Source organism: Grus americana, chromosome 5 (genome assembly GCF_028858705.1).
Source record: "Grus americana isolate bGruAme1 chromosome 5, bGruAme1.mat, whole genome shotgun sequence".
Lineage (NCBI taxonomy): Eukaryota > Metazoa > Chordata > Aves > Gruiformes > Gruidae > Grus > Grus americana.
Window position 1 is genome coordinate 43,812,663 of NC_072856.1, and position 27,056 is coordinate 43,839,718.

At 37.6% G+C, this 27,056-nt stretch overlaps 1 protein-coding gene across 12 annotated transcripts in view; it reads left to right on the top strand.

Moving 5' to 3' along the window:
- MIPOL1 (mirror-image polydactyly 1) overlaps window positions 1-27,056 on the top strand; it is a 198,528-nt gene that overhangs the window by 87,789 nt on the left and 83,683 nt on the right. For all 12 annotated transcript variants that reach the window (XM_054826663.1, XM_054826661.1, XM_054826653.1 and 9 more), the window contains one exon: window positions 9,060-9,167. In XM_054826663.1, coding sequence (XP_054682638.1) covers window positions 9,060-9,167 — 108 coding nt within the window. The remainder of the gene's footprint in view (window positions 1-9,059; window positions 9,168-27,056) is intronic.

Sequence of the window (27,056 nt, forward strand, 5' to 3'; positions counted from 1 at the left end):
GGCCATCTGGTTGTAATGGAACTGCCTACTCTTCTGAGGACCCAGCAAAACACGTGGCCACAGGAAGCAATAGCGCCGTATCTTTTGTTTGAGTCAGTAAAGCAAAGGTTTTGGGTGTAGTAATCCCAGTTCTTACATGATCTTGTTGGTTGATTAAGCTTCTTAAACTTTCTGTGCTAATTTCTGATCCCATAAAACAAGAAAGTCCCATTTACTAACTTCATTGAAGTGCTGGAAAAAGTGATTAGTCAATGTTAATTAAGAGTCAGAACATCACCAAACACTGTGTATAATTAAAGCAGAGTTCTTGAGAAGAATTGCATAATAAAGAGAATATTTATGGAAACAAGATGCATGCACACATGTAGACAAAAATGAGACAGTGCAGTGGAATGGACCTCACACAGGCCAAGATGAGAACTGAGAATTAGGGTATGCGTACATTCTGCCGTGCAAAAGAAAGGAGGAAGGATGCTGCATTTGAAGAAGAGAGGGACTAAAGAAACTGTAGAGGGAAGTCTTGTGTTTCCTCCTTTCAACAACGAAGGAGGGGAGATACAGCAAAAAAGACAAATAGCTAGTAAAAATAAAGTTCATGGCTTTCTGAAATTCATATTCCTTCCTTTTGTTAGGAATACATAGTCTTTTATAGTCCTTTTATAGACTCCCTCATTGGAGATATTCAAAAACCATCTAGACACAGTCCTGTGCAACTGGCTTTAAGTGGCCCTGCTTGAGCAGGAGGAATGGGAAAGATGACCTCTAGAAGTCCCTTTCAACCTCAACCACTCTGTGATTCTGTGATTTCCATGTTAGAAAGAACATGTGTAGGATCTACAAATCTGCAGGAATAAAACGTGATTGTTTTTTCAGCCCATGTGATGAAGAGGTGACTGGCTACCGACATGTCTGTCGCTATCTAGCTGAAGACTGAAAATCAGTGGTATATTAGGTTATCTGCATTTACTAAATACTGTGACTGTGGTAGCCCATTTCGTAATATCACAACTCAGCGTGCTAACGAATCGCACAGTACAGCCTCATGAATAGATGTTTGACTCCAGGTTACTGGGTTTATATTCCAGTTAGAAACAACTACAAAAAATGGATCAGAGGTGAGATAAGATTGGTAATTTATATGCAATGGATACAGGAAACTGTAAAGATGACCCAGTTAACATGGCTTAGCAGCTCCTACCATTAAGTTTCCTCCAGCAGATCAGGAGTCTGTCAGCAATCGCCTTAGCAGAGCCATGGCATGGCCAGCACAGGCACCCTGCTTGAATGACCTGTGAAACACATATAGCTCAAGAACACCCCGTTTTCTTTTCTCTTCTTCACCTCGCACATTTTTTATAAGGAGTGTCATTGATTAGGAAAGTCTGTGTGTGCTGAGCTCTTTGAGAAGTAGATCGAGCTTGTCTTGATCTTCGAAATGTCATCACTGAAAGGAAGTGTAAGAATATATAGAGTCTGGAGGTGGGTGGGTGGGTATCGCAGGGCTGCCCAGGGCTGTGGAATAGCTGCACGTGTCAGGATTGTTAACATGAGTGGAAGCAGTTAAACTCTATTGTCTGAATTTTCTGAATGTCTTTCTGTGCCCTTACAGTTCCTTTAACTGTTCAAATGAAAATAAACGAAAGCTTGTTTTGCTGCATTTTGAAGTGTTCAGAAATAGAAAGGGAAAGGAATGGTAGGAGGAAACCAAGTCATGTATACAGCATATTATCTGCCTTAATGCTGCAGGTTCCAACTGGCTCGTAGTGACAAGGAAGACAAAAATGTTTCATTTGTATTTTAATGCATTTCTTTTTGTGGCTTCTGAGGGAGCAAGACACCATTGTACTGCTGCAAAAAAAGATGTTTATATTTAAGTGTTTCTCTTACTAATAGAATATAAATTTGTAAAGATGCATATGTTTCTGAGGCCTAAGCTCTACAAAAGCACTTCTCTTTCTTGAAATCCCAGTAGTTCTAAGCTGCTGGGCATTGTATAAATAATCATTTAAACACATTTGTTGATGGCTTGCCAGAACTTTAAAGAAAAGTCTTTTCTTTCAGAGGTTAGAAAGCCTTAATTCAAAATTATAATTTAATGGAAAAATCCTTCTAGTGATTATTATGTAGAAACTCATTTATTTCTTTATTTCTTTTAAAATTATTATTTTAGAAGAAAAAGGATAAAATCTATTTATGTAAATATAAGTGCTTCCAAACATCTGCAGTTCAAAGTACATAATTCACAGTGACACCAAAGGTTGGTTTGTGTTTTGACTGGATGACTTTGGTATTATTTTTGTCTGCAAAGGAAAGAGTTGTGCAGCATCCAAGTGGCGCAAGATGTTTGCCTCTCCAGAAATCGTGATGAATTTGGGACAAGGGGCAGACTGTTACAAAAAAAAAAATATTGAGGGGAAGGGGAGAGGGGCTGTCGAACTGAGAACACTTGCATTCCATTCGGCATCTTTGAGCTGGGAGCTACTCTGAGGTGCAGATCATTATAAACAAAGTAAGAAAAGGTGAACAAAATAATAAACTAAGAGAAAAATCAGTTGAATTGCTTTTGTTTGCTTCATATGGTTGTTTATTGTATTCACGTTTCTACGAGTGATGACTTAAAATATATAACAGGTGAAAAAATAGCCATGTTTCTTCATCTTTTTCATGTTTGATGTCTAGAATAATTATTTGTATTCCAGTTGTTCATTGCAGTGAATATGTGTTAACTAATTCCAAAATGTATCTGCAGTTTATCACTTCCGAAAGTATTATGCTCTGTAGTAGCAGGATCTTGGTATCCCATGAGCTCATCTTTTAAAGGTATATGTGCGTTTTCCATCAAGATACGGTGTGTCATTTACTTTGCTGCTGAGCATTTTGTTTAAAATGCATAAAGAAAAAAATGCATGTTGGATAATAGTTCATCTGCCATTCAGATGATCTCCTATTTTCCTATATTTTGGAGGACATAAACCATTTTCCCAAGTTAGTCAGTAGGAACTAGGTTATTTTTATTTCTCACTAATTCAGTGGTTGAGATCCAAGTTCAGCAAGGCCTTCATCCGTAAAAGTCCACAGAACGTGATAGAGTACTCGCTGTTTAAAGTGAAGGCCCTGATATGCAATCAAGTAATTATGCACCGGTTGACCCATGGCAGGTGGCTTGAGTGGCAATCACTTTTGATTTTTGTCTGACTTGAAAAAAAATTTGTTACCTTAAATTTAATGACAGAATGAAGCTATTTGTGGGAGGCTGTGATTATGTGCAAGATCTGTTATTAAACTATGGAGACCACGTAAGACTGACTGGATGGGATCAGGTCAGACCAAAGATCCACCTACCCCACTCGGCCAACAGTCCGGGCTTCAGGAAGAGTGCCAGAACAGGGCAAGCACGTTGCGGTACCTCCACCTACACACTGTCCCTCCTTTCAGTGATCTCAGCAGCGGACTCTTGTGCGTTTACACCAGTGCTGATTCATAAGATTCTGAGCATTGCAGGTTTTAACAAGGACTCCAGATGAACAAATGTCTTTTCATAAAATACTATCTTTTGTATGTACTAATTGGATGAGATGATCAAGTGTAATTCAGAAAAGAACTTTGTGCAGAATTTGGCCTCATCTTAGTCCTAGTACATTTGTTTCGTTGGACTTTGACCCTCATATCTGTATTAACAGACACACAAATCAATTCTTTATTTTCCTAGCATATAAATGGCATAATGTGTTGACTCTTTTTTTTTTTTTTTTTTTTCCCCCTAGCATATTGCCATAAGTTCAGGAGGGGTTAGTTTGGATTTCTTTTAATGAAATATGATGGAAAACATTATATGCTATATAGTAATATTAAAAGTAAATATAGCTGTAACAGGATTAAATAGCCACCAAGACTGCATTTGTAGTAAGGAAGTGTTACGGTTTTCTGTTATATTCAGCTTTAGCTGTTGCTTCCTCTGCCAAGGAGCATCACAGTACCCTTTCTCTGAGTAAAATCTGTGCTGAAATACAAAATGAGTAGTGCACCTGACATTACCATCTAGTTCAGTAAGATCAGAGCCAGGGACCCCGGTGCAGCAAAACATTTATATCTGTTTGAAAGCACGTGAACGGTCTGATCGACCTGAGTAGCGCAGGGTTAAATATGGTTCTGCGTGAGGCGTCTGGGGATAGGTGGTGTCTTCATATAAACAAACTGCACGGGGACCAAATGCTTGGGGGCGGAGGGTTGCTCTGCTCGATGTTAATGCTTTGCTGTATTCCATTTTGTCCCTCCTAATGTTATTTCTCCAGCGGTTTGCAGATTTTTCTTTCCTCTTGTGTAATGTCTGTACCTTTACTTTCGGAACACCTCACTGAAGAGTCACGTTAAGTAACGATCAAAAAATAACTCATCAATCTGTGTAGGCATGGCAGGCACCGTAACACCGTGTTAACATGTTACAGGTACAAATTGAAGAACAAAATGCTGAAAAGCTGACGGCATGTTAAAGATGATTTGTTTATACAAGTGCTAAAGTTATGTTTGATATGTTAATGCAACCTCATTTTCTAGTAAAGGCCAAACACTATTAAGTGGTTATCTGCATTGATTTTTCTATCTTCTGAAATACTCGATTCATTCTAAACTATGTTTACTCCTTTTGTGTGCCTGGAACTAGGACCATCTTTTAACGGTCTCTTTCTGGGTGAGCCTCAAGGACTTTACTCAGTGATATTCTCCTGGTCCACTTCTTGACCTCTCCGTCAGCATCCCTGTTAGCAGGCGCTCCTTTTTGCAGTTTGTCTGGATTTTCCTCCCAGCTGCATAGTCACTGAAAGGTGTCAGCACCCGCTATGGATTGAGCCGGTGCCTCTCACAAACATCCTCTGTCTGCTGAATCATGTTAGCTGATGCCTGTTAAAAAAGGCTCACCAGTAGCCTAATGGTTGGAATTGGAAGATGGGAAGGGAGAACAGGTGTAGTTGCTGTCTATCCTTTCTTTCCCATCTGAACCTCTTCTTATCCTTTTGGTATGTTACCTGCTTTGCTTTTCATTTTGTGTCTTAGCTGCTTGCAGTATATCCTCTGCTGGGTACAGGGGCATTTGTTTGGAATGACTGGGTGCGTTTAGAAGAGCGCAGCCAGGTTGCTCTGTGGAAATATGGTTAAAGAGAAGATTGAGTGCCTGTTGCTGGGAATGGATGATGTTGTAGTGAAAACTGTACAGCTGGGCACTGATGGTTGCTCAAGGAACGCTTGGAGTAGGCTTAAAGAGGCTCACTGTCTGACAAGTTACGTTATCACCTGAATGAGGCTAGCTAAGGTAGGAGACTTTCAAAGAAATATATTCAGAGAGGAGAACAAAGAGGAGGGTTTGGAAGAAGAGAGGAAATCTTTTTCTGGTTTGGGTGGGGTTTTTTTGGGTTTTGTGTCTTCAGTATTGCCTCTCTGGCTGCAGAACTCTGAATGGACACAGCAGACCACGCAATGAAGCTAATTCTTGGTGGATTGTTTGTATGAAACCTTTATAAAATGACATTACCATTTGTGACACTTTTATATAATTTACTTACCAAAGTCTTTAGCATTCTGATCAAGGCATATTCTCTTTGACATCCATCTACACTGCTCTCATTTTCCTTGATGTGCTCAGAGTATCTGAGGTAAAGAAGTGGTTTTCTCAATTAACAGCCCATCTTTCATAAAGTGTTAAATTCACAGGAACTTCCATTTAAGTGCACAATTACACCTCAGATCAGATGTTTAGGCAACCTGTGTTGTGCAAAATATTTTGTCTCTAAGAGGATTCTGTTTGAATGTTTCCCAAGTATGAATTTTCACAAGTTTTGGATAACAGGATTTAGACATTCTTATTTATAATATTTAAAATGAAACACTTCCTTTAGCTTTCAGCTTTCTTAAAAGGATACATCCAACATTTCCTTTTTGCCAGTACTGAATTGGACGATGTCTTCTCTTTGCTGTGCTCCAAAAAGTATTTTTATATATGTTTTTAGAAGGAAATCCAGTTTCTTACTTGCAGCTGTTGGCATTTTAGAGCCCTGGGGTGAACCAATAAAAACACATGTTCTTTTAAAGAACATCTATTTTTACTGGACCTTGCTAGCAACCAATGACACAGAATTCAAAAAATGTTGACTCAAATGAATAGAAGGGCTGCATTGTTTTAAATTCTATTTTTAAAACTTTTCTTTACAGCAAGATTACACAGATGTTTCATATGCTGTTGTTCTTGTGAAAAAGAGTGCTTGCTTTTAATGTTTTAAAAGTAGTTCAGGTATTAAAGTGTTGCAGAGTATAAAATTTAGTAAGACATACACAATGTTGCCATTTAAGAGTATTATTATAATACTTTCACAAACTGAATAATTAAAGATTTTACTTCCTAGACAGCCAGGAATAAATACATATTGATTGATAATTCAGAACATTTTCTGTTAATACCTTGTTTCCAACACATTAAGACACGCGCAAAGGTCAAATTAGATCACTGTTTCTTTCAATGAGACCCTCAAAATGGATTCAAGCAGTATGCTGATTGAATACGCCCATTTTTTTCCAGATATCAACATTCTTAGTGGAAATGAAATTAAAGATGACTTACGAAATGCTACCCAGATTGATGTAAGTGTAATCTTGTCAAGGTTGACTTGACAGAGAGATCCATCCATTTTACGTTACTTGTGTGGCATCTTTATCGCACGTGCTCTCTATGCTGCGTGATGCTGGAGTCCCACTGCTGCTGTTTATCTCACTGTCCTGTCTTCACAGGAGTGAAGTGGAGAGTAGAATAAGATTGCACCCATGCCCTCAGTTGTGCAGCCTGCCCTGTACATCAAGATCTGTTTCGATACAGTCCTGTAGCTAGGTTTGCTCTTAGCGTATTTTCACTTCTCTTTAGGAGTCAAGAGAATAACATGAATACAAATTCATGTTTTAAAGGTAGATTGAGATTTTGGCCTTTTTAATAATATTTACTGTAAGAAACCTGTGCTGTTGTCAAATTGGGAATTCCAAAGCCCTGTTGTGAAGAAGAGGGTTGGCAAAGCCGAAAAGTGAGAGGCCTGCTAATATTACATGATGTAATGTGTAAAGTGTCATGATAATGCCTGAAGTAGTAGATTCATTTTATTTTTTTTAAATGGTGTTTAGGTCATGTATGCTAGAGAAAAAAAGCTGCATAATCTGGGTTTAGTTCTTCAGTACTTTTATTAGCACCTTCCTGTCTGCAGACACATAATTTTCATGCTGGACAGGGAAAAAGAATTACAGCTGTGATTCTGTGATTTGTGATACCATGTGTGAAATAAACAGAGCCATTAAATGTCTTAAGTCTGTAAAATATTTGCAATCAAATGTATCATAACATTTTTTCTGTATTTCCCTGTTTCGTGGGAAAGTGTCTTTTTCTCTTTTTCTTGCAATAAAAATGAAACTGTGCATTAAGGAACTTTACAGGAGACGCTGAGAGAATGCACTAGGCCAGAGAGATTTGCTGCCTTTAAAATAAATAATCCTGTTAGAAATCAGCCCAGATTTGTAACAGAAGTAATCAAATACAGCAACGGATATATGAATTGAATTTTTTTAATGGAACTGTTGGACACCTACAATTATTTAAAACTTATTCAGATATAGGATTAAATCATTCTGGTTTATATACTATGCTGGATACCTGATGTGCAGGACATTGCTAAGGACTGACTTTGTGTTTAAAAAGTGTATGTATTGGTGTGTCTTTAAAATTTCTGCCTTGAGATCCTGTAGTACTCATTTTAGTTAGACCTCAGTTATAATTTTTGCAGTCCTACAGCGCTCTGTTTCACATTTTTTCTTTTTTTAGAGTTGACATGAGCCACGTTTAATTGTCCCACATACTGAATTGCTCAGGAATAGGTTGTATACACCTGATGGGAAGCTCAGTTCTGTCTCTCCCACAGTCACTAAGATAGCACAACTCACTGATGTTTCCAGGTCTTTCATTTGAGACAGCAGTGCTCACATGGGCAGTAGATCATGATTCGCGTTCCTTTCTTACTAGTGTTTTCAGAAAGTATTTATCAAAATATTTTTTATCAATTAATTGTCTTTTATTCCAACAGAGTCTGTCAGGTTTGGTGGTGGCAGCCAAACTACTTCCTTGTAATATACTGTTTTAAAATATTCCTGTTAATATTGTGGTTTTCCCTAGTTCTAACAGTTGTTCCCCTACGTCTTCCTGGTACGTTGTCTGTTTTGTTTTGCCTTTTTTTTTTTTTTTGTAAAACAGATTTTATTTCATAAGACAATAAACTGTCATCTGACAACTAATTACTCTTTCAAACCAAAATAACTGGGCAAGACCTCGTATGGCTACCATAAAAAACAGTGAAATATGATTTAGCTCATAATTTGCAGATCTTTAATCTTTAAAAGAGATGTTTGGCTGACAGCAGTAAGTATACACGTGTATGCACACAGTAGCAAATGTTAAATTTTTCATTCTTTGTCATTAAGTTAAATATTTAAACAAAACAATCTTAAAGCTTCTTTTCTTTCGAGATGTGGTGTGTGTTTGGGATTTAAAGTAATCTCTTAGCATGAAAAATACAAATATAAAAAATTACATGTATATTTTCTAATAAAAGGCTGGGTCCTGGGTTTGGAAGGAGAGTCTTTAATTTGCTTGCTTTTCTAAAAGCACATATTGCTTCCTTTATATCCGCTTAATAGACAAAAGCCAAAATCCATTGTTGTATTGGCATAACTAGGAGCAGAATTTCAACCCGACATCTTTGTAATTTTTAAGACTTTTTAAAACATTCTGCAAAATGTCTTTATCTGATGATACTGAACTTAGCTTTTTTTTGGCATACAATTGGACCAGGAAGAGACTGAATAATGAAGCGCATTTGAAAAACGTAGCTCTGGTACTGATCTGGGATGTAACTTGCTTTTGTCTGATGCTTTCTCTACTGCAGAAATGGTGATGGGAGTTATTTACGTTAATTCATTTGGCTTGTTGAAAAAAATATGCCCACACTCCTCTACTTAATGGGATTCTTTCCTCGTTGCAGTGCAAACGGCTGGAGCAGGAGCTTCATCATCTGAAAGAGCAGAACCAGACTTCAGCAAACAACACGAGACATCTGACTGCTGAAAACAATCAAGAACGTGCTCTGAAGGTAAATCTCCATTTCTTCTTGCAGGCAAATTAAGGTTGTAAGCCCCTGGTGCCAGCTTTCTGGGCTGCATATATCAGTTGTGTACATTTCGGCAGAAGTGAGCTATGGTGTTTGCCAACAACCCCTTCTTTAAACACAGATACAGCACCCTTCTGCTATGGTTTTATTTTATTTTGTGTATGAAAACAACAAGAAAAGAAATAACATATCCTCCAAATTATTGGGCTGGTAATGAACGCTAAATTCTTGGGGTCGCTCCTTGCAATATTACATTTTATAACGTGCGAAAAACTGCAACTATTTGCCTCACGGTACCTTTGCAAAACTAATATTTTAAAGCATGGCTGTTTGATCTGCTCCCAGCAGTGTGTGCTATATTAATAACATTGTTGACCTATACTACTAGTGACCACATAGTTGATACTACTATTTGCAAAAGGGTAGCTAGTTGGAATTGGGAGGAGGAATAATAAGTCTTGTCAATAAGAATAAAAATGAGCAGACAGGCAGGAGAGGGTCAGAGAAAGGACAGTGTAAAGTGACAGGTTATTGCTGCTTTGAGAAAGGGAAATTGTAACATCAGTGGAATTGATAGCTACATAACCAGCAATCTCACCGCTAGCCAGAATAAGAGACTATGCCAGGTAAGAAGTGCAAGCATCGTGTGCACCTATTCAACCACTATATTCTTTAAAATCTCTTTTATGGGTAGTGGAGAGACAATATAAATACAGAAGTTACTCTGTTGATGCTGTGTTGTCGTTTTAAAACTGTGTTTGATTTAGGCAATAAGATCCAAACGTATCTCATTTATAGGCAGATTTTCCTCTGCCTCCTTTTTCATTTTTTTTTTCTATTCGGGAAACATTATTATTCTTGCAATAACTTGACCGATGCAAAGTGTAGGAATTAAGGTAAATCCTTGTGTAGTTTGACATTTCTCAGTAAAAAAAAAAAATTATAATGCATAAACAGAGAGAGACTGTGCGCCACACAAATGCTGTATGTTCCATGGGTTTATAATTGCCATCAGAATCTATGATGAATATTACAAAATCAGGTGTGTAATACTGAAAGCAATCCATCCTCAGATGACTAGAAATAGAGACTGTAAACATTCAGGGCTGTTTCTGACCGCAGTAATAGTATTGTTTTGAGTCTGGTATCACTAAAAGTTAGTGCTTGCCGAGCATGCTACTTCTTGAACGTAGTATTGTTTTTCATTAATTGTGGGCTGACTTGTTTTTTCTGTGTCATTGAAAATATTATGCACAGAGTCTTTCTGTTAGAAAACAGCAATGTTTTATTGGAACTACACTTTTTACATTTAATATTGCCTGACATAATGCTTACAGAATAATTATATTTTCAGAGCAAGAAGTGACTTAATAGTTCAGAGTGTTACTAGGATTTCATTCTAAGCCTGATATTGCTCTCCCAGCACCTAATCTTTAAAGAATTTAATTTCTGGCTGTCACAGGCATTTTTTGATTTTTCAAAGTTAGAGGTTAATTGGTTGTGGTCTTTTAGAGATGAGAGTCTGGGGAGGAAAAAAGGAACGCTTTTCAATTTTTGGTAAAGTTGAACTTTTTTCACTATTGTAGCTCTGTAGAGTTCGTCTCAGTTCATACTACTGTTGCCTACAGGGAGGACAGGTCCATCGGAGTACTTTTTAAAAGGTTGATGGGTTAAGTTGAATTCTTGACCTTGGAAATTTTAAAATGCCCACGTGAAATACTGGCAATAGTAGTTAGCTTTGATACAGAGCATATGAACACTCATCCTGACCTAAGCACCCGTGTAAATGAAAAGCTCATCATCCCTTTTTAGTGTAGCTACAGCCTAGAAAATACGGACTGGCTGGTGGGGATGAAAGTTGTGCCAGCGACTCCTTTGGAAAGGGGACTGACTGGAGCTCCGGGCCTGGCTGTGGCTGGCCGGGTGCTCCTGCTGCCCTCAGCGCCAGAGCTCGCTGGTGCAGAAGTACCCAGCCGGAGCCCCTGACAGGTAACACAACGCTCCCTGGGGTCTCGGCACGCACCTCCCTCTGAAACCCTCTTGTTCCTGGCTGCTGCCTCTGGCCTCTCACGTAACTTACTGTAAGTGCAACATGCAGAGTGCGGGTACAGACCCAAGAATCCCCTCCTGTCTCCTCTCCGCTGCAGATCACCCTCTGGTCATCTGACTGTTTTCAGAGAAATAGGGCAGGCCATTTGTCTCTGTGGGGCAGGGTTAAATATCAATGCAGCTATTTTTATTTTCACCATGATCCAGAGAACTACATTTACTTAAACCACCTCCACGTGCAAACTGGGAACTGCGCTATGTACTATTAATGCAGTTTTAAACACCTGTCCCACAGAAGGAGTGCAGGTATTCCTTTGGTGTCTATCCAGGACAGTTTCTGTTAAGAAAGTTTGGGGGGGGGGTTTAAATCTTTTCCCTACTCTTTTAAACTTAATTAATGTTGTTTGATTCAGTTTGGCAAAAGATGTATTCTGGTGATAGGTGGCAGATGAGGAATTTGATCTTTAGATTTTCTTCAGAGCGTAATGGAAGTGTAAACATCAGATGTGGTGCAAGGATACTTGCAGTCTTCACTGGATAATAATACAGTAATCGAGATCAGCTAGATTAAGGATAGCATAAAAGGTTGTGATAAAAGATGAGATTGTTAACTCTGTGGGGTCCTGAAATACACTTAACAACAAAACCCAACGGGTATTAGGTTTTTCTTACTTTTTAAAATCATCTCACAATGGTGAGTTGCTCAGAAGGAAAAAAGTGTAAAACCAATCCACAGGAAACCTATTTCATTACACTGATAGTATGGTCTAACAGGTAAGGTACGCGGCAAGCTTTCAGCTTTATTTTTAGTCGTATTAGCTGACGGGGCTACTGCCCCCTTCTTTGAGGCAGTCACAGCCCGTAGAGTCCTGAGTGAGGCAAAGCAGCAGAGGGACAGATTATTACCGCGGGAGAGGTGTGGTGGCAGTAAATTGGCCAGATCCAGGATCTGGAAATCACAAAGATGCTGTAAGCACTCTTGCATGCTTTTGTTTTTATGCATTTAGATCTCATGTCACACCTGAGGATCATGTGACAAATAAAACATATCACACCTAAGGCTTGTCGTATAGACCTATACCCTGCCATTTCATCTTATTGTGCAATATAACATCTGCACGTCTTTGGTAAGATAGCTCTTCTTAACTGATCTCTGTCATACCTCTTGGTAGTACGTGATTTTAAATTTCCATATTTAATGTATTTATTGCACAGAACATTCCTTGTAGTGACGTGGGCCGTTCAATCCCACAAAGCCAAACTGGTACTCCTAATTTTTGTAATACCCTTACTGGTCACAGGGGATTGTATTAATTGAACGAAAAGGCCAATTTCAAATCTTCCCTCCAGGCAATGCCCACAACTGCACAGAGGTCATTCAGAGAAGCATGTGGCTCCCTATTTCCATAGTTAAAGTAAAATAATCCTCCTCTTTGTGAAACCATTTTAAAAAAATCTCTTATAATATTTCAGATTGAATTGTAGCTAAATCTTTTAGGGATAATTGCTTCCTAAGGGCCTATACATTTGCGCTCTTAGTACATTTTCATAAAATAAGATCTGCAGAGTGCTTTGCAGTTCCAATGTGTCAGGGTCTATACGTAAGATTATTCATTTGTGCTTGGCCTTCATAATTAACATTTGGTCTCTATTGATTCTGATAAATGTATTCCCACAATACACTGAAATAGCTGATTCAATTAAACGTAGAAAAGTTGAAGAACTGCTATTTTTTCATTAGTATTCAAATATTGTTGTGGATCATTTTATTGTTGTTAGCTTTTTAATGTGTCATTTTGAAATGCAGATTTTTAAGTAATACATTTTCCTAAAGAAAAATCAAGATTTTGCCAGTGTGAATGTCCTCTTTACTCAGTTGAAGAAGAATAGGAAGTAAGTCTTGTGAAACAAATCACTCAATTTGAAAATTTATGGAAAATGTTTAGCTGGATTTAAATAAAACAGAGGGATAGGTGACTTTTTTTTTTTCCACAGGCCTGATTTATTTTATAATTTTTAATTAGGTGGTGCATTCTTCTTAAAGCAGCTATTAAAGACCAAAGAGACATACTAATTTTACTTCCAAGCCAAACTCTCAGGATAGAGAAGGAGGGCTGCTTCATGGTGATACACAAATCAGATGTCCTTTAGTGACTAAATGAGTTTACTCCATCCAAGTGTGATGTCATTAGAACTTGTAAAGGTTATTAATCTCCTTCAGACCTGTTAAGATGTTAATCTTTGGTTATGGTTGGCTTGTTTTGTTATTTTTTTTCTGACTAATCAATCTTTTTAGTTGTGATTTTCTGTAGAATTCATTCTACATGCTTCCATGATTTTTTTTAAGAATATTGTAAATTTAGAGTCAGAGGCAAGAAAGTGACCTGAAGTTGTTCTCAGAAATTCATCTACAGTAGTGTCATAAAGCAATTGTAGCTGATGTCATCTGCTTTATGCTGACACATAACAACTGTATCAAGGGCAGGAAATCCACCATGTCAGCTGCAAAAACAAATTCAGCTGACTAGTCAGCGCATCATCCATGAAGAGCACAATCCTGGGAGAATCTGATGTCATAAGAACTTACAAAAAAATTAAGAAAAGCTTTAACATGAAGTTTAAAATGTTTGCTACTGTTGAAAAGCTGGAATATTCTTGCCATTTAGGCCTATAATATTGACTATGGAATAAGGTGCTTCTTTCAGAAGATAGTAACTGTGTCCCTTATCTGGAAAAACTAAGTAGTTCTAACAATGGTTTTATATTTAGAGCTTCAGAGCTGAAGTTTCACAGCTTCATTTAAATGAGTTTAGCGCTGGTTTATGGCTATAAAGCCTCTGATTTGTTTCTGACAGGGCCACATGCTTTTGAAATGCTCTCTAATCCAGGGAAACTTGCCTGAACCAGTGGTGGGAAACTGAGAGATTCCAATCTCATCTATTCAAATTCCAGTTCAGCATACAATTTTTGCATTTTATTATAGTTATTAATTGCATCCTAGAAAACTCTTAGAGAAAAGCCTTTCAATGCTTTCATCATCATTTTACGTGAGGCAACAGAGATGAGGCTGATTTATTAGAAACCTAGAATGTAAGTTTTGAACGTGGCAAGGCCCAGCCACATCCAGAACATCACTCTGCCAACTTCAGCTATTTTGGCTGTTGCACTGTTGTTAACTGCAGTGCTGTGTAAGTGATAGCAACCGGCTGCTGATTACCAATATGTTGTAGCTAACAGATGAGTAGCTATGTTATCCACTGCTGAGGTGGGTGTTGCAGCTTTCTCCAGTTTCTAGCTACAAAGTAACTAGACATTAGTCTGCAAACAGTTTAAAACTTGCTATTGATCTACTTGTTTGGTAAAAAACGCTTTAAAATATTGTGCTTACTTCAGAGTGGTTGGGGTTTTTTTTCAATGAAGCACCTCAGCAGTATTCATATGTTGGACAATCCACCCATTTCTCTCAGATTTTGCTATGGATTCCTCTGGCCAGTGTGCCTTGATCCCTCTGTATCTAACAGAATATCAACCTGTGAAAGCTCAGTTGGAGAGCTCACTCTGTGGAGTTAACCCTAAAGCTTTTCATTTTGGATGTCGTCTGCTGCTACCTATAAAAGGGACTGCTGTCACATTTGCAAATGAATGGTATGTTTGAAGACTGAGATGCCAGCTTCATATTGGAAATAGAAGGGGAGGAGAAGTAGATTGCAGATCTGCTGCTCAGTGTGAGGAGATACACGGTGCCCTTGCATTTACTTACAATCTGTATCTATTTTTCTGAAACTACAGGAACGTTTCAGGAGCAATGGGAATAGTTAACAGGCTTCTTGGAGGTTATCTCCAGCAAATAATATGTTGTTACAACTAATCCTGAAAGGTTCTTCATGCTGTTCTTCCAGTAACTTACACACGGATAAAATGCTAGAGGATTTATCAAAGTAAGCTGCAATCTCTAACTTTGTGCAAGAGCTGTCTCAGTAGTTCAGTTTTTTCTCCTAAGGGTGCCCTTTCACTTCTTCTGCTTTCAGAAGAGTTGTCCAGTTCAGGTTGTAGAAAGCCACAAGTTCATTTCACTCTCCAGTAGCTACCCTAAAGCAGTGTGTGTGTGTGCCCTCATTTAAATACCTGGGCAATGTGAGACAAATTTGTTATAAAGCACATGAGATCACTATTAATTTTTAGAGTGGAAGGTTGCTGAGGTTTGAATGCTTGAACTGTTTTTAAGTACATAGTGGAGGTGAAATTAAAAAGACCTAGTAGAACTTGAAACATGCTGCTAACAATCTGGATGTGGATACGAATGCACAGACGTTTTTCTTCTGTTGCTGCTTCTTAGACACTTTATCAGACAGAGTAGATACAGCTGCAATCTTAATTGCATTGAACAGAGCCTTTGCTTGTGCTGCACCCAAAAACGCTTAATCACAAGGTCTGAAAGGGTGCCACTAAGGTCAGACCCAACTCTGTTCAAGCCCTTACCCATGCTAGAAACATGATTAGTCACTTTATGGCTGGTGTTATTAAATAGTACTGTACACCTCAGAGGATATCAGTGTAAGCCGGTGCATTGTGCCATAAACGAACACTAAAATGAGGCCGTGTACAACTCCTGCAGAAATAAATTTGTCCATGTTCCACTTCAATATTAATTTTCTGCATTGTGTCCAAAAGCTATTGCTACAGACTTCTGACAACCCTCCCAGTTGTCTGTACGTATGGAGAGGGAGAAAATAATTCATATAATCCTACAGTGACCGACATTCCCCCTCAGTCCCAGTGGGAAAAAAGTGAGCACTGGTCGACTGGTCTTTAAAGCAGTCATTTGAAGTTTCCTTGGACCCAATTGTTCCTTTGAGCCGGATGTCATAACCTGGTCCTTTGGTCAGCTCAGGTCCGGAGATCCTCAGCCAGGGATTTCTCCTTCACCTGCTGCCATATATTTAGGAGTGTAACAGTTTGCTTACGTGTAGCCGCTGTAGGCAGGAAGTGACTAATTTAGCACATGTATTTGACCATGAGTCCAAAAGCTAAGTTCAGAAATTTGATCTGCTAGTGTCACTTTCAGTGACCAGTTTTGTTCATTGCTTTTGTAGCCATCTGGGCTGGTAGGCTTTAGTTATGCAGATCTTGACAGAAGAGTTGTTAATGAGTGGCAACTACATTCTTAGTGACAGTCTCCTCCCATCTGGTAATTAATGTTTTAGCACTGATAGACATTTGTATTCACTGACGAAAAATATCTTAATTTGTATAGGGAGATGAAGGTAAGATAATTGCTTAAAGGTACCATAAGCAAATAATACAATGTTTTCCCCTGATGGAAAACATGAGAAATAAATTATGAGATGAGACACTTGCCCTTCACTGAGAGTGAAGTTGTCCAGAGTCCCTTTAGAACCCCAGGCTCCCAGAGTCTGATACATCTGATTTATATGAAACATCTGCCTGGGAGCTGAAGACAAATGATGTTTGGTAACGTTAGTACTTGCATGATTTTCAGTGGTCAGCTTGTGAGGTCAGTAAACGACTGTGTGGGTAGGCATCAGGGCCGTGTGTACTGTTCTTGGTTCACTAAAAGACATCACTGCAGGACACAATTTTGAACTCATTCAAGCGCTGGGTTGTTTTCAAATTGAAGGAACAAATAGATGTACCCAAGTTCTCGTCTTTACTTCCTTGGCTGCACTGGCCATGCCACCTTCCCCTATCTCTAGGGCTGTCCTTTCCCCGACAGCGCTGTCTGGCATGGCAGCCCTGTGTGCACAGCGTTCTCTGCACAGCACCTACTCAGGATTTCTTGGGCTCTGTTCAAATGAAAGAAGACCAAGGAGTGGTGTTTCTTACTTACTGAGACCTCAAGTCTTTCAGAATTGTTTCAAAGCAAAGTAATACATGGATGAGAGTGAACATTTATTGGCAGAACAACTTTTGTCCTGAAAATGATCCTGAGAAGAGTAATATCTGTCTAATTAATTATGCTTGTCTAGAGCACTGCATATCTTAAGGAATTTTAGCACGCTTCATATTGCCTGTAAACAGCTGCACGAGAATGGCACTGAATGTGTCTTGATAGACTGAACAAACAGCGTCTTGGCTAAAAGAGTTTGTTCACCTTGCTGGAGCAGTGTAAGTCTTCCTTCTGTCCTTTTAACAGATGATGAAAGTCTTTTAACTGAAGCAGATATATTTATTGAACTTTGGTTCAGTTCTAAGCATTCAGGAATTCATTACTCATTCCTACTTTCTGTTTGATGTCAGCTTTCATCTGCTCCCCTAAAAATTCCGTGGAGGTCTGTTGCTTTTTATTTGACAGCCTTCAAATCTCTGTTGGCACCAGGTTACTCTTGACAATCTTAAACATCAACAAACTGTTTGTGTATATTTAAATGTCCCTTTGTCACTGGGGATGTGGTCATTCAAACCATTTGACTAAGACTTTTATTTTTTGGTTTCCATTTCATAGATGGAAATTGTCTTCCCATGAGGTCAGTCAGTGTTACTACTTCTGATTAGCAGAAGGTTCTTGGAATGTGATATTTTGGTTTCAGGTTACTCTAGATCTGTATTATCATTCTCACAGTCATCTAGGCTGCTTCCACATCCTCACTTTTGGTATGCAAAGAATTATCTCTTTCATGGTAATAGGCTTCTGTGACCATGAACTTTCGGTTGACAAGGCCCTCTCATCCATGTTTTTCATTTAGCCGTTCTGTAATTGTGCATCCGCACATATTATATTAAAAAAAAAATAGCATTTTACAAATACTTTGCACTTTCACACACCTGTTTTTCCTTCTAACAGGATAGATTCTACTTTGTATGGTTGATTCATTTGATAGCCATCTGGGTGACTTCCTGGAAGTTCCTTCCTTGTTCTACGACGCTGCCACTTGACCTTCCAGTTTCCAGGACACTTTGTTTCAATTCTAAATGTTCTGCAGCATTTTTAGTTTTTTATCTAAACTTTGTTAAAGGACCTCGAAACTGGAATAGTTTATGGGCCTGGGGCAGATCTCAGATATATGTATTCTAGAAATACGTATACTGAAATACAGACGACAGTACTGAAGTTGTAGAAGATGGCTCAAACTATGCAGACATCCTCTGGCCAGGTAGAAAGCTGTCTGCTACCTGCTGTTTCACTCCTTATCTTCATAGAGGTGACATCCATGCTTTAAACCAATGATAAAAAATTAGTGTGTTCTAAAATACACTGAAATTCATTGATATGTTGTAAATGAGAATCACAGAATTTGATATGTAAGCAAAACATACTGTAAAAACCACAATCATGTTAGAAAAGCTACTTATATGGAAAGATGAGTTCTTATAAATACAAAACCTCTATTTAACTGTAATGCTAAGCTTTGTTGCCATCTCCAGTGATGTAGTTTATCACCCCAGTCATGGGTTCATTTTTCCTTCCTTCTGCCCAATGACATGTTAATAGGAGTGCTACTATGAACCTTGGTAATGTCTGAGGAGGTGTCATATTGCTGCACTTCAAACAACTAATAAAAAAAATTCTTTTACTTTCCTACTAGTATGGAACTTCATTTCAGGATTACATGGATCAGGAACGAAGGGCATATGTTAATCTAATTGTAAAACAATCATGAATCCCAATGTATCAGACTTACTATAAGAAAACTAGGACTCCCTCTTTCACTTGCCACTTTCTGATACTGTAAAACATATTTCCAAATTTAGTTAAGAGATTCTAAATGTGAAGCCATCGTGTACCTAAAATAGTAACTATTTTCTGCAATGTTTAAAGAAGCTCTTAGCATTAGTTTCTATTAATAATATTGTCCCTAATCTTCACTGACGTAGTTTTCAAAGTATCTATCAGTATAGTACCATAATAAAACAAAGGAAGTACCAAAAATATTTAGCCAAGTTAATTTTTTCCTTTCTCAGAGGTATCGAGTATTAAATGATGCTGGAGACAAGATATCAGATTTCATGAATGAAGAGGAGTGACATTGTTATTTTTGGGTTTTTTATTTCATAATTTTTCTTTCTTTCACGTTATGAAATTTGTTATTCATACATGCAGAAGGAAAGTGTGGTAAATCTTAATTTTCAATCATTTTTTCAGTGTCTTACTGTACCCCTTTTTTATGCTGCACAGGAAAATGATCCTCTTTTGTTTGAGCAGCAACTGTAAACAAAATCTTGAGCCTGAGTGCATGATGACATGTCAGTTATGTGTCCTACAATAAAATGTATAAAAGGTAGTAACCTAAGCTCTTGTGCAAAAGGCAAGCTACAGGGTCATTAAATAGCAAAGGTCTTGCTCTGACCCATCCATGACCTCCTTATCTGAAACACCTCTCAGAATTGATAGAATCTACTTTAGGTCTTGGGTAGAGGAAAGCAGGTATAGGACAAAGGATCAATATAAATATTTCAGAATTTTAGGTATTTACTAAAAAGGAGTCTTTGGTCTTAGTATGTTTAAGTTTATCCAAATTTCTGTTCATAATTAGAGAACCCTTTCCTAGCATTTTGAATGCAAGTGATCGTGTGAAGTATGGTTCAGAGTAGAAGGGGGACAGATGGCAAAGGACGACACTGAAACATTAGGTCTCAGTATGGCTGTAAGGCTGCAGACTAGCCTTGATTCGGAAGCCTCAAGATGCTACGTGTTTGCTCTTATTTATCTTTCTACTTTAATCTGAAAGTCTCTCCAATTCTGTTCCCAGGTGAGAAACTTTAGGTTTTAGAATGAGATGAAGTCAAAAGAGCCCATGCCCAGAAAGCGCAGCTTGGTGCTAAGCCATCATTTACTCAGAGGAGTCAGGACTCATTTTGCCTGTCCTTTTTAATTCCCATCTATTTATTTGGTCTGGTGCAGAGGCGCATTTTTGATGTTAGGGCACTTGTGCTCCTAGATCACCGAGAGGCTTTTGAAAATCCCTTTCTTTTCCCCATAAATAAGAGCAAAATCCTGATTTGACTTCCATGTGTGTGGCCACGCAGAGGTGTAAAGGAAAAATTGGACTCTTCTGTTCACATATTCAGGTAGCTAAGGGGAAGAGATGTACTCCTTGTGTGCCGTAGGTGTGTATTTCTACCCTAGCAGTATACAGGTCATTAGGAGAATGCTTGAAGCAGGAGGAATGAATGGACTTGGATTTATTTTGATCTTTTTATTTTTCTTCTATGAAAGTGGGCTTTATGAAGGAAAATATTCCTCACCTGTCTTCCAGTAGATCACAATTTTTCTCATGAGTTTATAGACTGGCAACTGGACTTTTCTCTAGGAGTAAACTTCAGAGTAGTAAGTTATACGTTAGGGGTCAAGTAGTAAATTAGATAATTCAGTAATTCTGAGTTTCCAGACCTTCACCATAAAAGATCTGTGCAGGCACACTGGTGTACCACCTATTCAGAAAGTGTATTAATATTATCTTTACTGATTAACACAAGCACAGGTAGAATTTTGGCATATGAAATACATAGCCTTGGTTTTTATTATTTGCAGACTTGAAAGGTATAGAGTAAGCTTCACATCAGCAAAAGTATATCGATGCATTAGGATTTCAACTCAACATATATTAGGTTTATCTTCATATTTAGAAACACTGCATGCATAGCTCTGTCATGTAGCTGAATCAAAATTGCTCATTACACTTGCACAAAAAATGAATTATTCACTGAAAACACTCAAAGAAGGTCTGATTTCTCCTGTAAAACACATTTGCAATTAAAACTTCAATTTCTTATGCCTCCAAAATTCAGCCAGCTGTGGTGTAACGTCCAAAATTCAGCCTTCCTTAGTGCTAAGGTAAATATATCTTACAAAGAAAAAGCAATAAAAAGGTGAAATTAGAAAAGGACTGCCTTTAAACTTTGAATAGGAAGCTGAAGTAGCAAACGCTATTATGTAATAGTAAATAAGTGCATATCACATTGCCTGAACATGGTATTAATGTGTATTGGTGATTTTGTTAAGCTGCCAAGCAGCTGAATTTGCAATGTAAAATTAAACTCTAAGACCCGAATGTCATTTTGTAGTTAGATTCAATATATAAAGAAACCTTCTGGGACTTCATTTTCTGAACTGTGTTGGCTGATAGTGGATTTTCCATCTCCAGACTTGATTCTCTACTGAAGAACAGAGGTCATCTTGCACAGTTTTGCTAGACGTATTCAGATCCCACGTAGTTTCATAAATTTGCTATTTCCTTGTGGATCACAGTCGATTATTTCAGTGCTCGTTTGTTTGTTAAAGAAATGCCTGCTATGCTGGGGGGGTTATTAAGATGGCGGTGGTGTGACTTGTGCATAGAGTTCTTTCTTTACAAATATCTTGGCCACACATTTTAAAAAATTGAGAGAATTTATTTTAAAAAAATCAATACCATTTAAACCACTTTTTACATTAGAAAAGCATCATTTGGACCAGGCTTTCAAACAGTGACGCTAATCTTGCAGATTAGGCCTTATTCTGCCCACATACGTAGCAGGGACTGCTGGAGAGCAGTTCTGCTGACATTAATAGTTATTGTCATAGCATCTAAATTTTGAGAAGAAATGAACCCCTTCTTGCATTGATGTCGAAGTTTGTGAGTTCCACATCCACTTAAATTTTAATGGGACTAGGTCCCAAATCTGTGAAGCTTTAGGCTGTTAAACAGACCTCTAGGCTGTTATAACAATATTCAGAGATCAGAGGAAATTCTGTTCAAATTTGTTTTCATGGACTAGGTGTCTTACATGATACAATGAGATCCAGTAAGAATACATAGATTTTTTTGCCAGTTCTTTCAAAAGAGCTCAGGCCAGAAGACATTTTAATAGGAATAAATCTTTGTTGTCCATGTTAAAAGAAGCTATTATCCTTTCTCAGCGAAAAACATCGTATGCCTTCAAAACCTTTCCACCCAAAATCTCATTAAGAGCACCTCTACTTGAACCATGCTTCTTACTGAGTTCTTTGGAAATACCTCTTTGCCCTGGTACTTTAATCCTTCATCCCATCTTCTGAAAGGATGTAACTATTTAGTAGAGGTTTCTAGTTTAAAAGTGGAACTGTCTTTACTCCACTGTTAAACAACTGAGTAAATGGTTTGAGTACACTCCTTAGTGTCAACTAGCTGCATTTTGAAGAGACAACAAATTTCAAACTTTTTCCTTGCATATAGTCTAGAGGAGAGACTTAGTATAACAAACATCATCAATTTTTGTATTGTGTTAGACTTGTAAGCATTGACGCATATCACATGAAATGAATTGGTTTTAATTGGTTATCTGCTCCTGTTTCTTAGAGTTGAGCTGTAATTGTCTCAGATGTTGGAGGGAAGAATGAAACCTTGGAAATGCTGCTGATAGCTCCTTCCGTTTGGAATTGCTATACAACAGTAACAACAAAAACACTCGTTTTCCAAACTAGATAAAATAAAATCTGTTTATCTAGCCTATTAATTCTGGGTGCCAACTTTCAAGCAGATGCAGTTTTAAGCTCTGTAGATGCTAAATCCTGAAACATTTGGTCTATAAACAAAAAGCTAACATCAAATACAGCATTGCTGCTAGACATAGTAATGGTGTATATATGCTGCATTCACACAAAATAGGGAGATGATTGCTTTTTTGTATGTTGCTTAGGGTTTTTTTCTTATGTTAGAGTATTAAAACAGATATTAAATTTTATCATTAATGCGGTGCGTGGTCTCTCTTCAAATCCCCTTAATTACAGATTGACTCCAAGGATTACACAGCATGGATTTTAATTTTAACTGAAACAAAAAGAAAAGCTGCTTAAAAATTATTCTTGCTGAGTGACTTTTTGGACCACAAAACAATTTTTAACATCTTTTGACAAGTGTTGTCAAATTTAAAATATTAGAACAGAGCTAACTGCACCTTCAAACTCCAATTGTATCATGTCTACTTCCCAAATAAAATGTTTTATTAACTTTGTCCTCACAAAGGAATGTCTGCTTCTCATATTTTTGTTTTTTCAGTTATTCTTTAGGAGAAAAAGACTCGCAGTCTTGCTGAGATGTGTTTGTATTTGAAGAAAGTGACATCAGACTTCATATTTCCTTTCTTTGGTAATTTGAGAAAAATTACCAAGCAGAGTTGACGTCGTAGCAGCAACAGTGTATTTCACACCCTTGCGTTGTTTCCCTTCTGACCCCTATCTTTAGGACTGAAGAGCTTCACTATAAAAACTTCATTCCAGCCTGAAACTTAGAATAGCAGGTCTGAGTCCAGAAACAACATTTTCACAAATTGGGGCCTAATCCAGTAAGCCTCACACAGGAAGCTACTTCTGTGAGTACCTATTATTCATCCGAGTAAAACTTCAGGGATCAGTTTTAAGTCTGTTTCTTACGGGAGTTTTTCCCCATTTCTTAAAAGATAAAATCACTTTCCCAATTTGTTTCATTAAGTAAAACTCATTTTTCACAGTTAAAGCTTATTAGTATTTTTTACAGTTTTACTGTGTATCTCCTGCCGGTTTCTTTAAGACACAGAGAAGAAGAAGTTGCTCTCAGAGCTGCATCAAATAATAAATGCCCAAAGCTGAGTGTCCGCAACTTCTCTTGAATTTAGGTGCAGCTGAAAATGCCTCATCTCTCAAAATGTGGATGCAAGTTTCTTGCTTCAAAAATCAGCTCCTTTTGTGATTAATAACTTTGAATACAAAAGGCTGGAGGAATGAGAAATTAGCTTTTGGCCAGGAGGTCACTGTAATACTGAGAGAGAAATTTATCATTGCTGTTTAATGATAGACAGAGGTTTGATAAAGTTCCCCTAACTGAGTTTATTAGCTTAAAACGTAAGACTTCACAGATCTGCAGGGAAATAGCACCGTTTTGCTGCGTCTTTGTATGGGGTGAAATTTTTGCACTTAAAAAGGGTTATTTCAACAAGCTTTTCTCCCCCCCCCCCCTTTTTTTTTTTGGCTGTGTCTGAATCATTGCTACCAGAATGTTTAATGGTTTTCTCCATTAGTGTACTAGTGCACTTTTTTTAATGGATCAGATTAAACTCTATTGCTTTGTATTACAGCCAAGCATAAATCCTTCCTATTTTAACAGAAAAGTATTTCTAATGCAAACCAGTGAACAAGCTAATTTATACACAATATTGTTCAGTCTAATTTGTCCATTATGTGTAATAGTCTCAACGGTATATGATTTTCAAGTCATGTGTTCTTAATGCAGAGGTCAGAAATAGCAACAAATGAGGTGAAATTGTGAATACGCTTGCTCTTTATGGCTTTTGTTGCAATCTTTAGCATACGTAGGTTAACAAGTGTGCTTGTGTGTGTGATTTCTTTTAAGGGTTTGCTAGGTAATGCACAGCGCCGTGAGTGACGCTGGCTGATGGCAGAAATTCGATGCTTTACATTCATTACAGTTATGTTCTGTTGGCTGTATTCAGTAAATGTATTAAATGTATTATGGGTTAGACTTTTAATATAAAAGTATACAACATAGTTCATCATTTTTGTCAAAGCCGAGATAAAATGGCCTCAAAGAAATAACAATGACTGATTTTTAATGTAAAGTTCAGGTTTGCAAGTCATCCTTGGAGGCCTGTTTTGTGAGATTGCGGATGATTTTGAATGCCCGGTGAAGTTAATAGGGGCTGAGGAGGCTCAGGGCTGTTCAGACAGATCCTTTGATAAATAATACTGTCTCTTTACCACACCGGACAAAATCTGGAAAAAAGAAAAATCCCGCTTGTGCCTTAACATAAATAAATGTATGCATGAGCGCTGTCTATCTTATGAAGTCGTTTGTGTTTGTTTAAGTTGGAGCACAGGACACACAGTAAGTCTGGTGTCTGGTTTTTGAAACCCGGGTGTGTAAGCATCTACGTCAAAAAGAAAAGTGTTCTGGAATCTGAAGGCTGAGACTGACAGGAAAAATCATCCTTTACAATAAGTAAGACCTGATTTTGATGTATTATCGTTTCAGCAATGCTCTATGTTTGCAATACATTCGCTGTTAGTATAGATGTGAGGGTCGTGCTGCTTTGAATATAAAATTTCAGGATTTTTTGCTGGATCTAGATTTTTATATTTAGATTATGAACCAATTCTGCATTTGGGGGTGAGGTCTGTTGCTGGGGCTGTTAGTTTCAGTGCAAGTGTAACCATCTGTTTAGTTTACCAGTTTTTCAGAACTAAATTGTAACTGTCGGGAGCTGCTTCATTTTTGTTAATTTATTAATTTATTTTTTTTTCCCCCCACACACATTAACTGCATAAGTGAAGACTGACTACACCATTTCTGGGGATTTGTTCTGCTCTTGATTTCCGTACTTTTTCTCTAGCTAGTCAGTATTTCATGGCTGTTAAACAGGATGTGCTCTTTCCTGGAACAGCTAATTCACAAGTGAGTACTTTTTCAGTTTTGTACATATTCTTGCACAATAATCAAAAAACCAAGGTTTATTCTTTTGGTTTGGGGGATTTGTGGCTTTTTTTTTTGTTATGTTTTTTTTATTTATCCTCTTATCCACTGGATTAAATCTCTTGTTTAGTTATTGCAAAATCCCCTCGCTGTCTTTTTTAGTTGAACCTGAATCACGAAAACAAGGAGTCTGAATTACATGCGAGGAAGGAAATGTTCAATTTGAAACATGGTGCTTGCAGGTAAATCAGTGGACATTGAAAATAAAATAATTAAAAATAGAATGACTATTTTATGTGACTGATTTGGAGTTGGCTACATCTGAAAAGGAATGAAAAAATGATCTCTTTGCTCGAGATTTGCCAAACAATGCTATAAGCTCCAAGTTATTTTGAGGTGGTGAAAGGTGAAACATTTGACATGTTCTTTTTGGGCAATGCTTTAAAAAAAGAGAGGGCGGGAAAGAGGCGTTGCCACATCAGAGTTAAGGGTGTTTGTGGTTGTCCATGACAGCGGCTCCAGTTTTAAAACACCTGTGTTTACTTTCCAGCTTTTCTCAATCGGCCTGAAAGTGGCCTAAGAATGACACAGCCAGACCTGCAGTATGGCTGTGTTGCCTTTGCAACACGCACACACACACAAAAAAAAAAAAGGGAAAAAAAAGGCAGAGATAAATCTCTTGTTATGCAGCTAATCATTAACAACATTTTTGTGCCTAGCTGAAAACATTTGGAACTTTTCTAAATTTTTATAGTCTATCAGATAGTGCCTGTATTTTTTTCCTAATCTATTAAGCTAAGTTGGATCTTTGTTATTTTATTTTCTAGCAAAAATAAAATCAACTTAGTGATGGTTTGTAGTGGTTTTTTAGTGGTAAATAATAAAAACAAAAGTCAATATTTTTGTTGCAAAGGGATATTTCATCCCAATATTTGAAAATACGTGTACCGATACTCCAATTAAAAAAAAACAACAGAAACAAAAAACAGGCACGGCCCTCCCTCTGCTGCCCTCCCTGCAAAAAAGAAACTCATCTTACAACTCTTTTCTGAGTAAAAATCCTAGTATTTGATGTGTATTAACTTTCTGTGATGTGCTAGTTTGCATTTTATCACGTAAATACTTAGTCCTGCAATGGATTATAGAGTTAGGTTAGGTGTAAAATAGACATCTCTTGAAAACTGGGCAATAGAGATTGAATGTTTTCTTTAAAAAAAAAACAAAACACAAAGACAAGCTGAGATATCCCGTGTTTTCAGTGCTTGCTTAGAAATTATAAAATCATTTGTGGTTCAGTATTTAAGATACTCATCTGATGAGAGGCATATGTTTTTACTACTGCTCCAAATTTCTTTATTATTATCTTTAAAATTTGTTCACATCCTACAAACTTTTTTGGCTTTTTAAGAAAACCTCAGCTGCTCTCTCTCATATTTTTTAA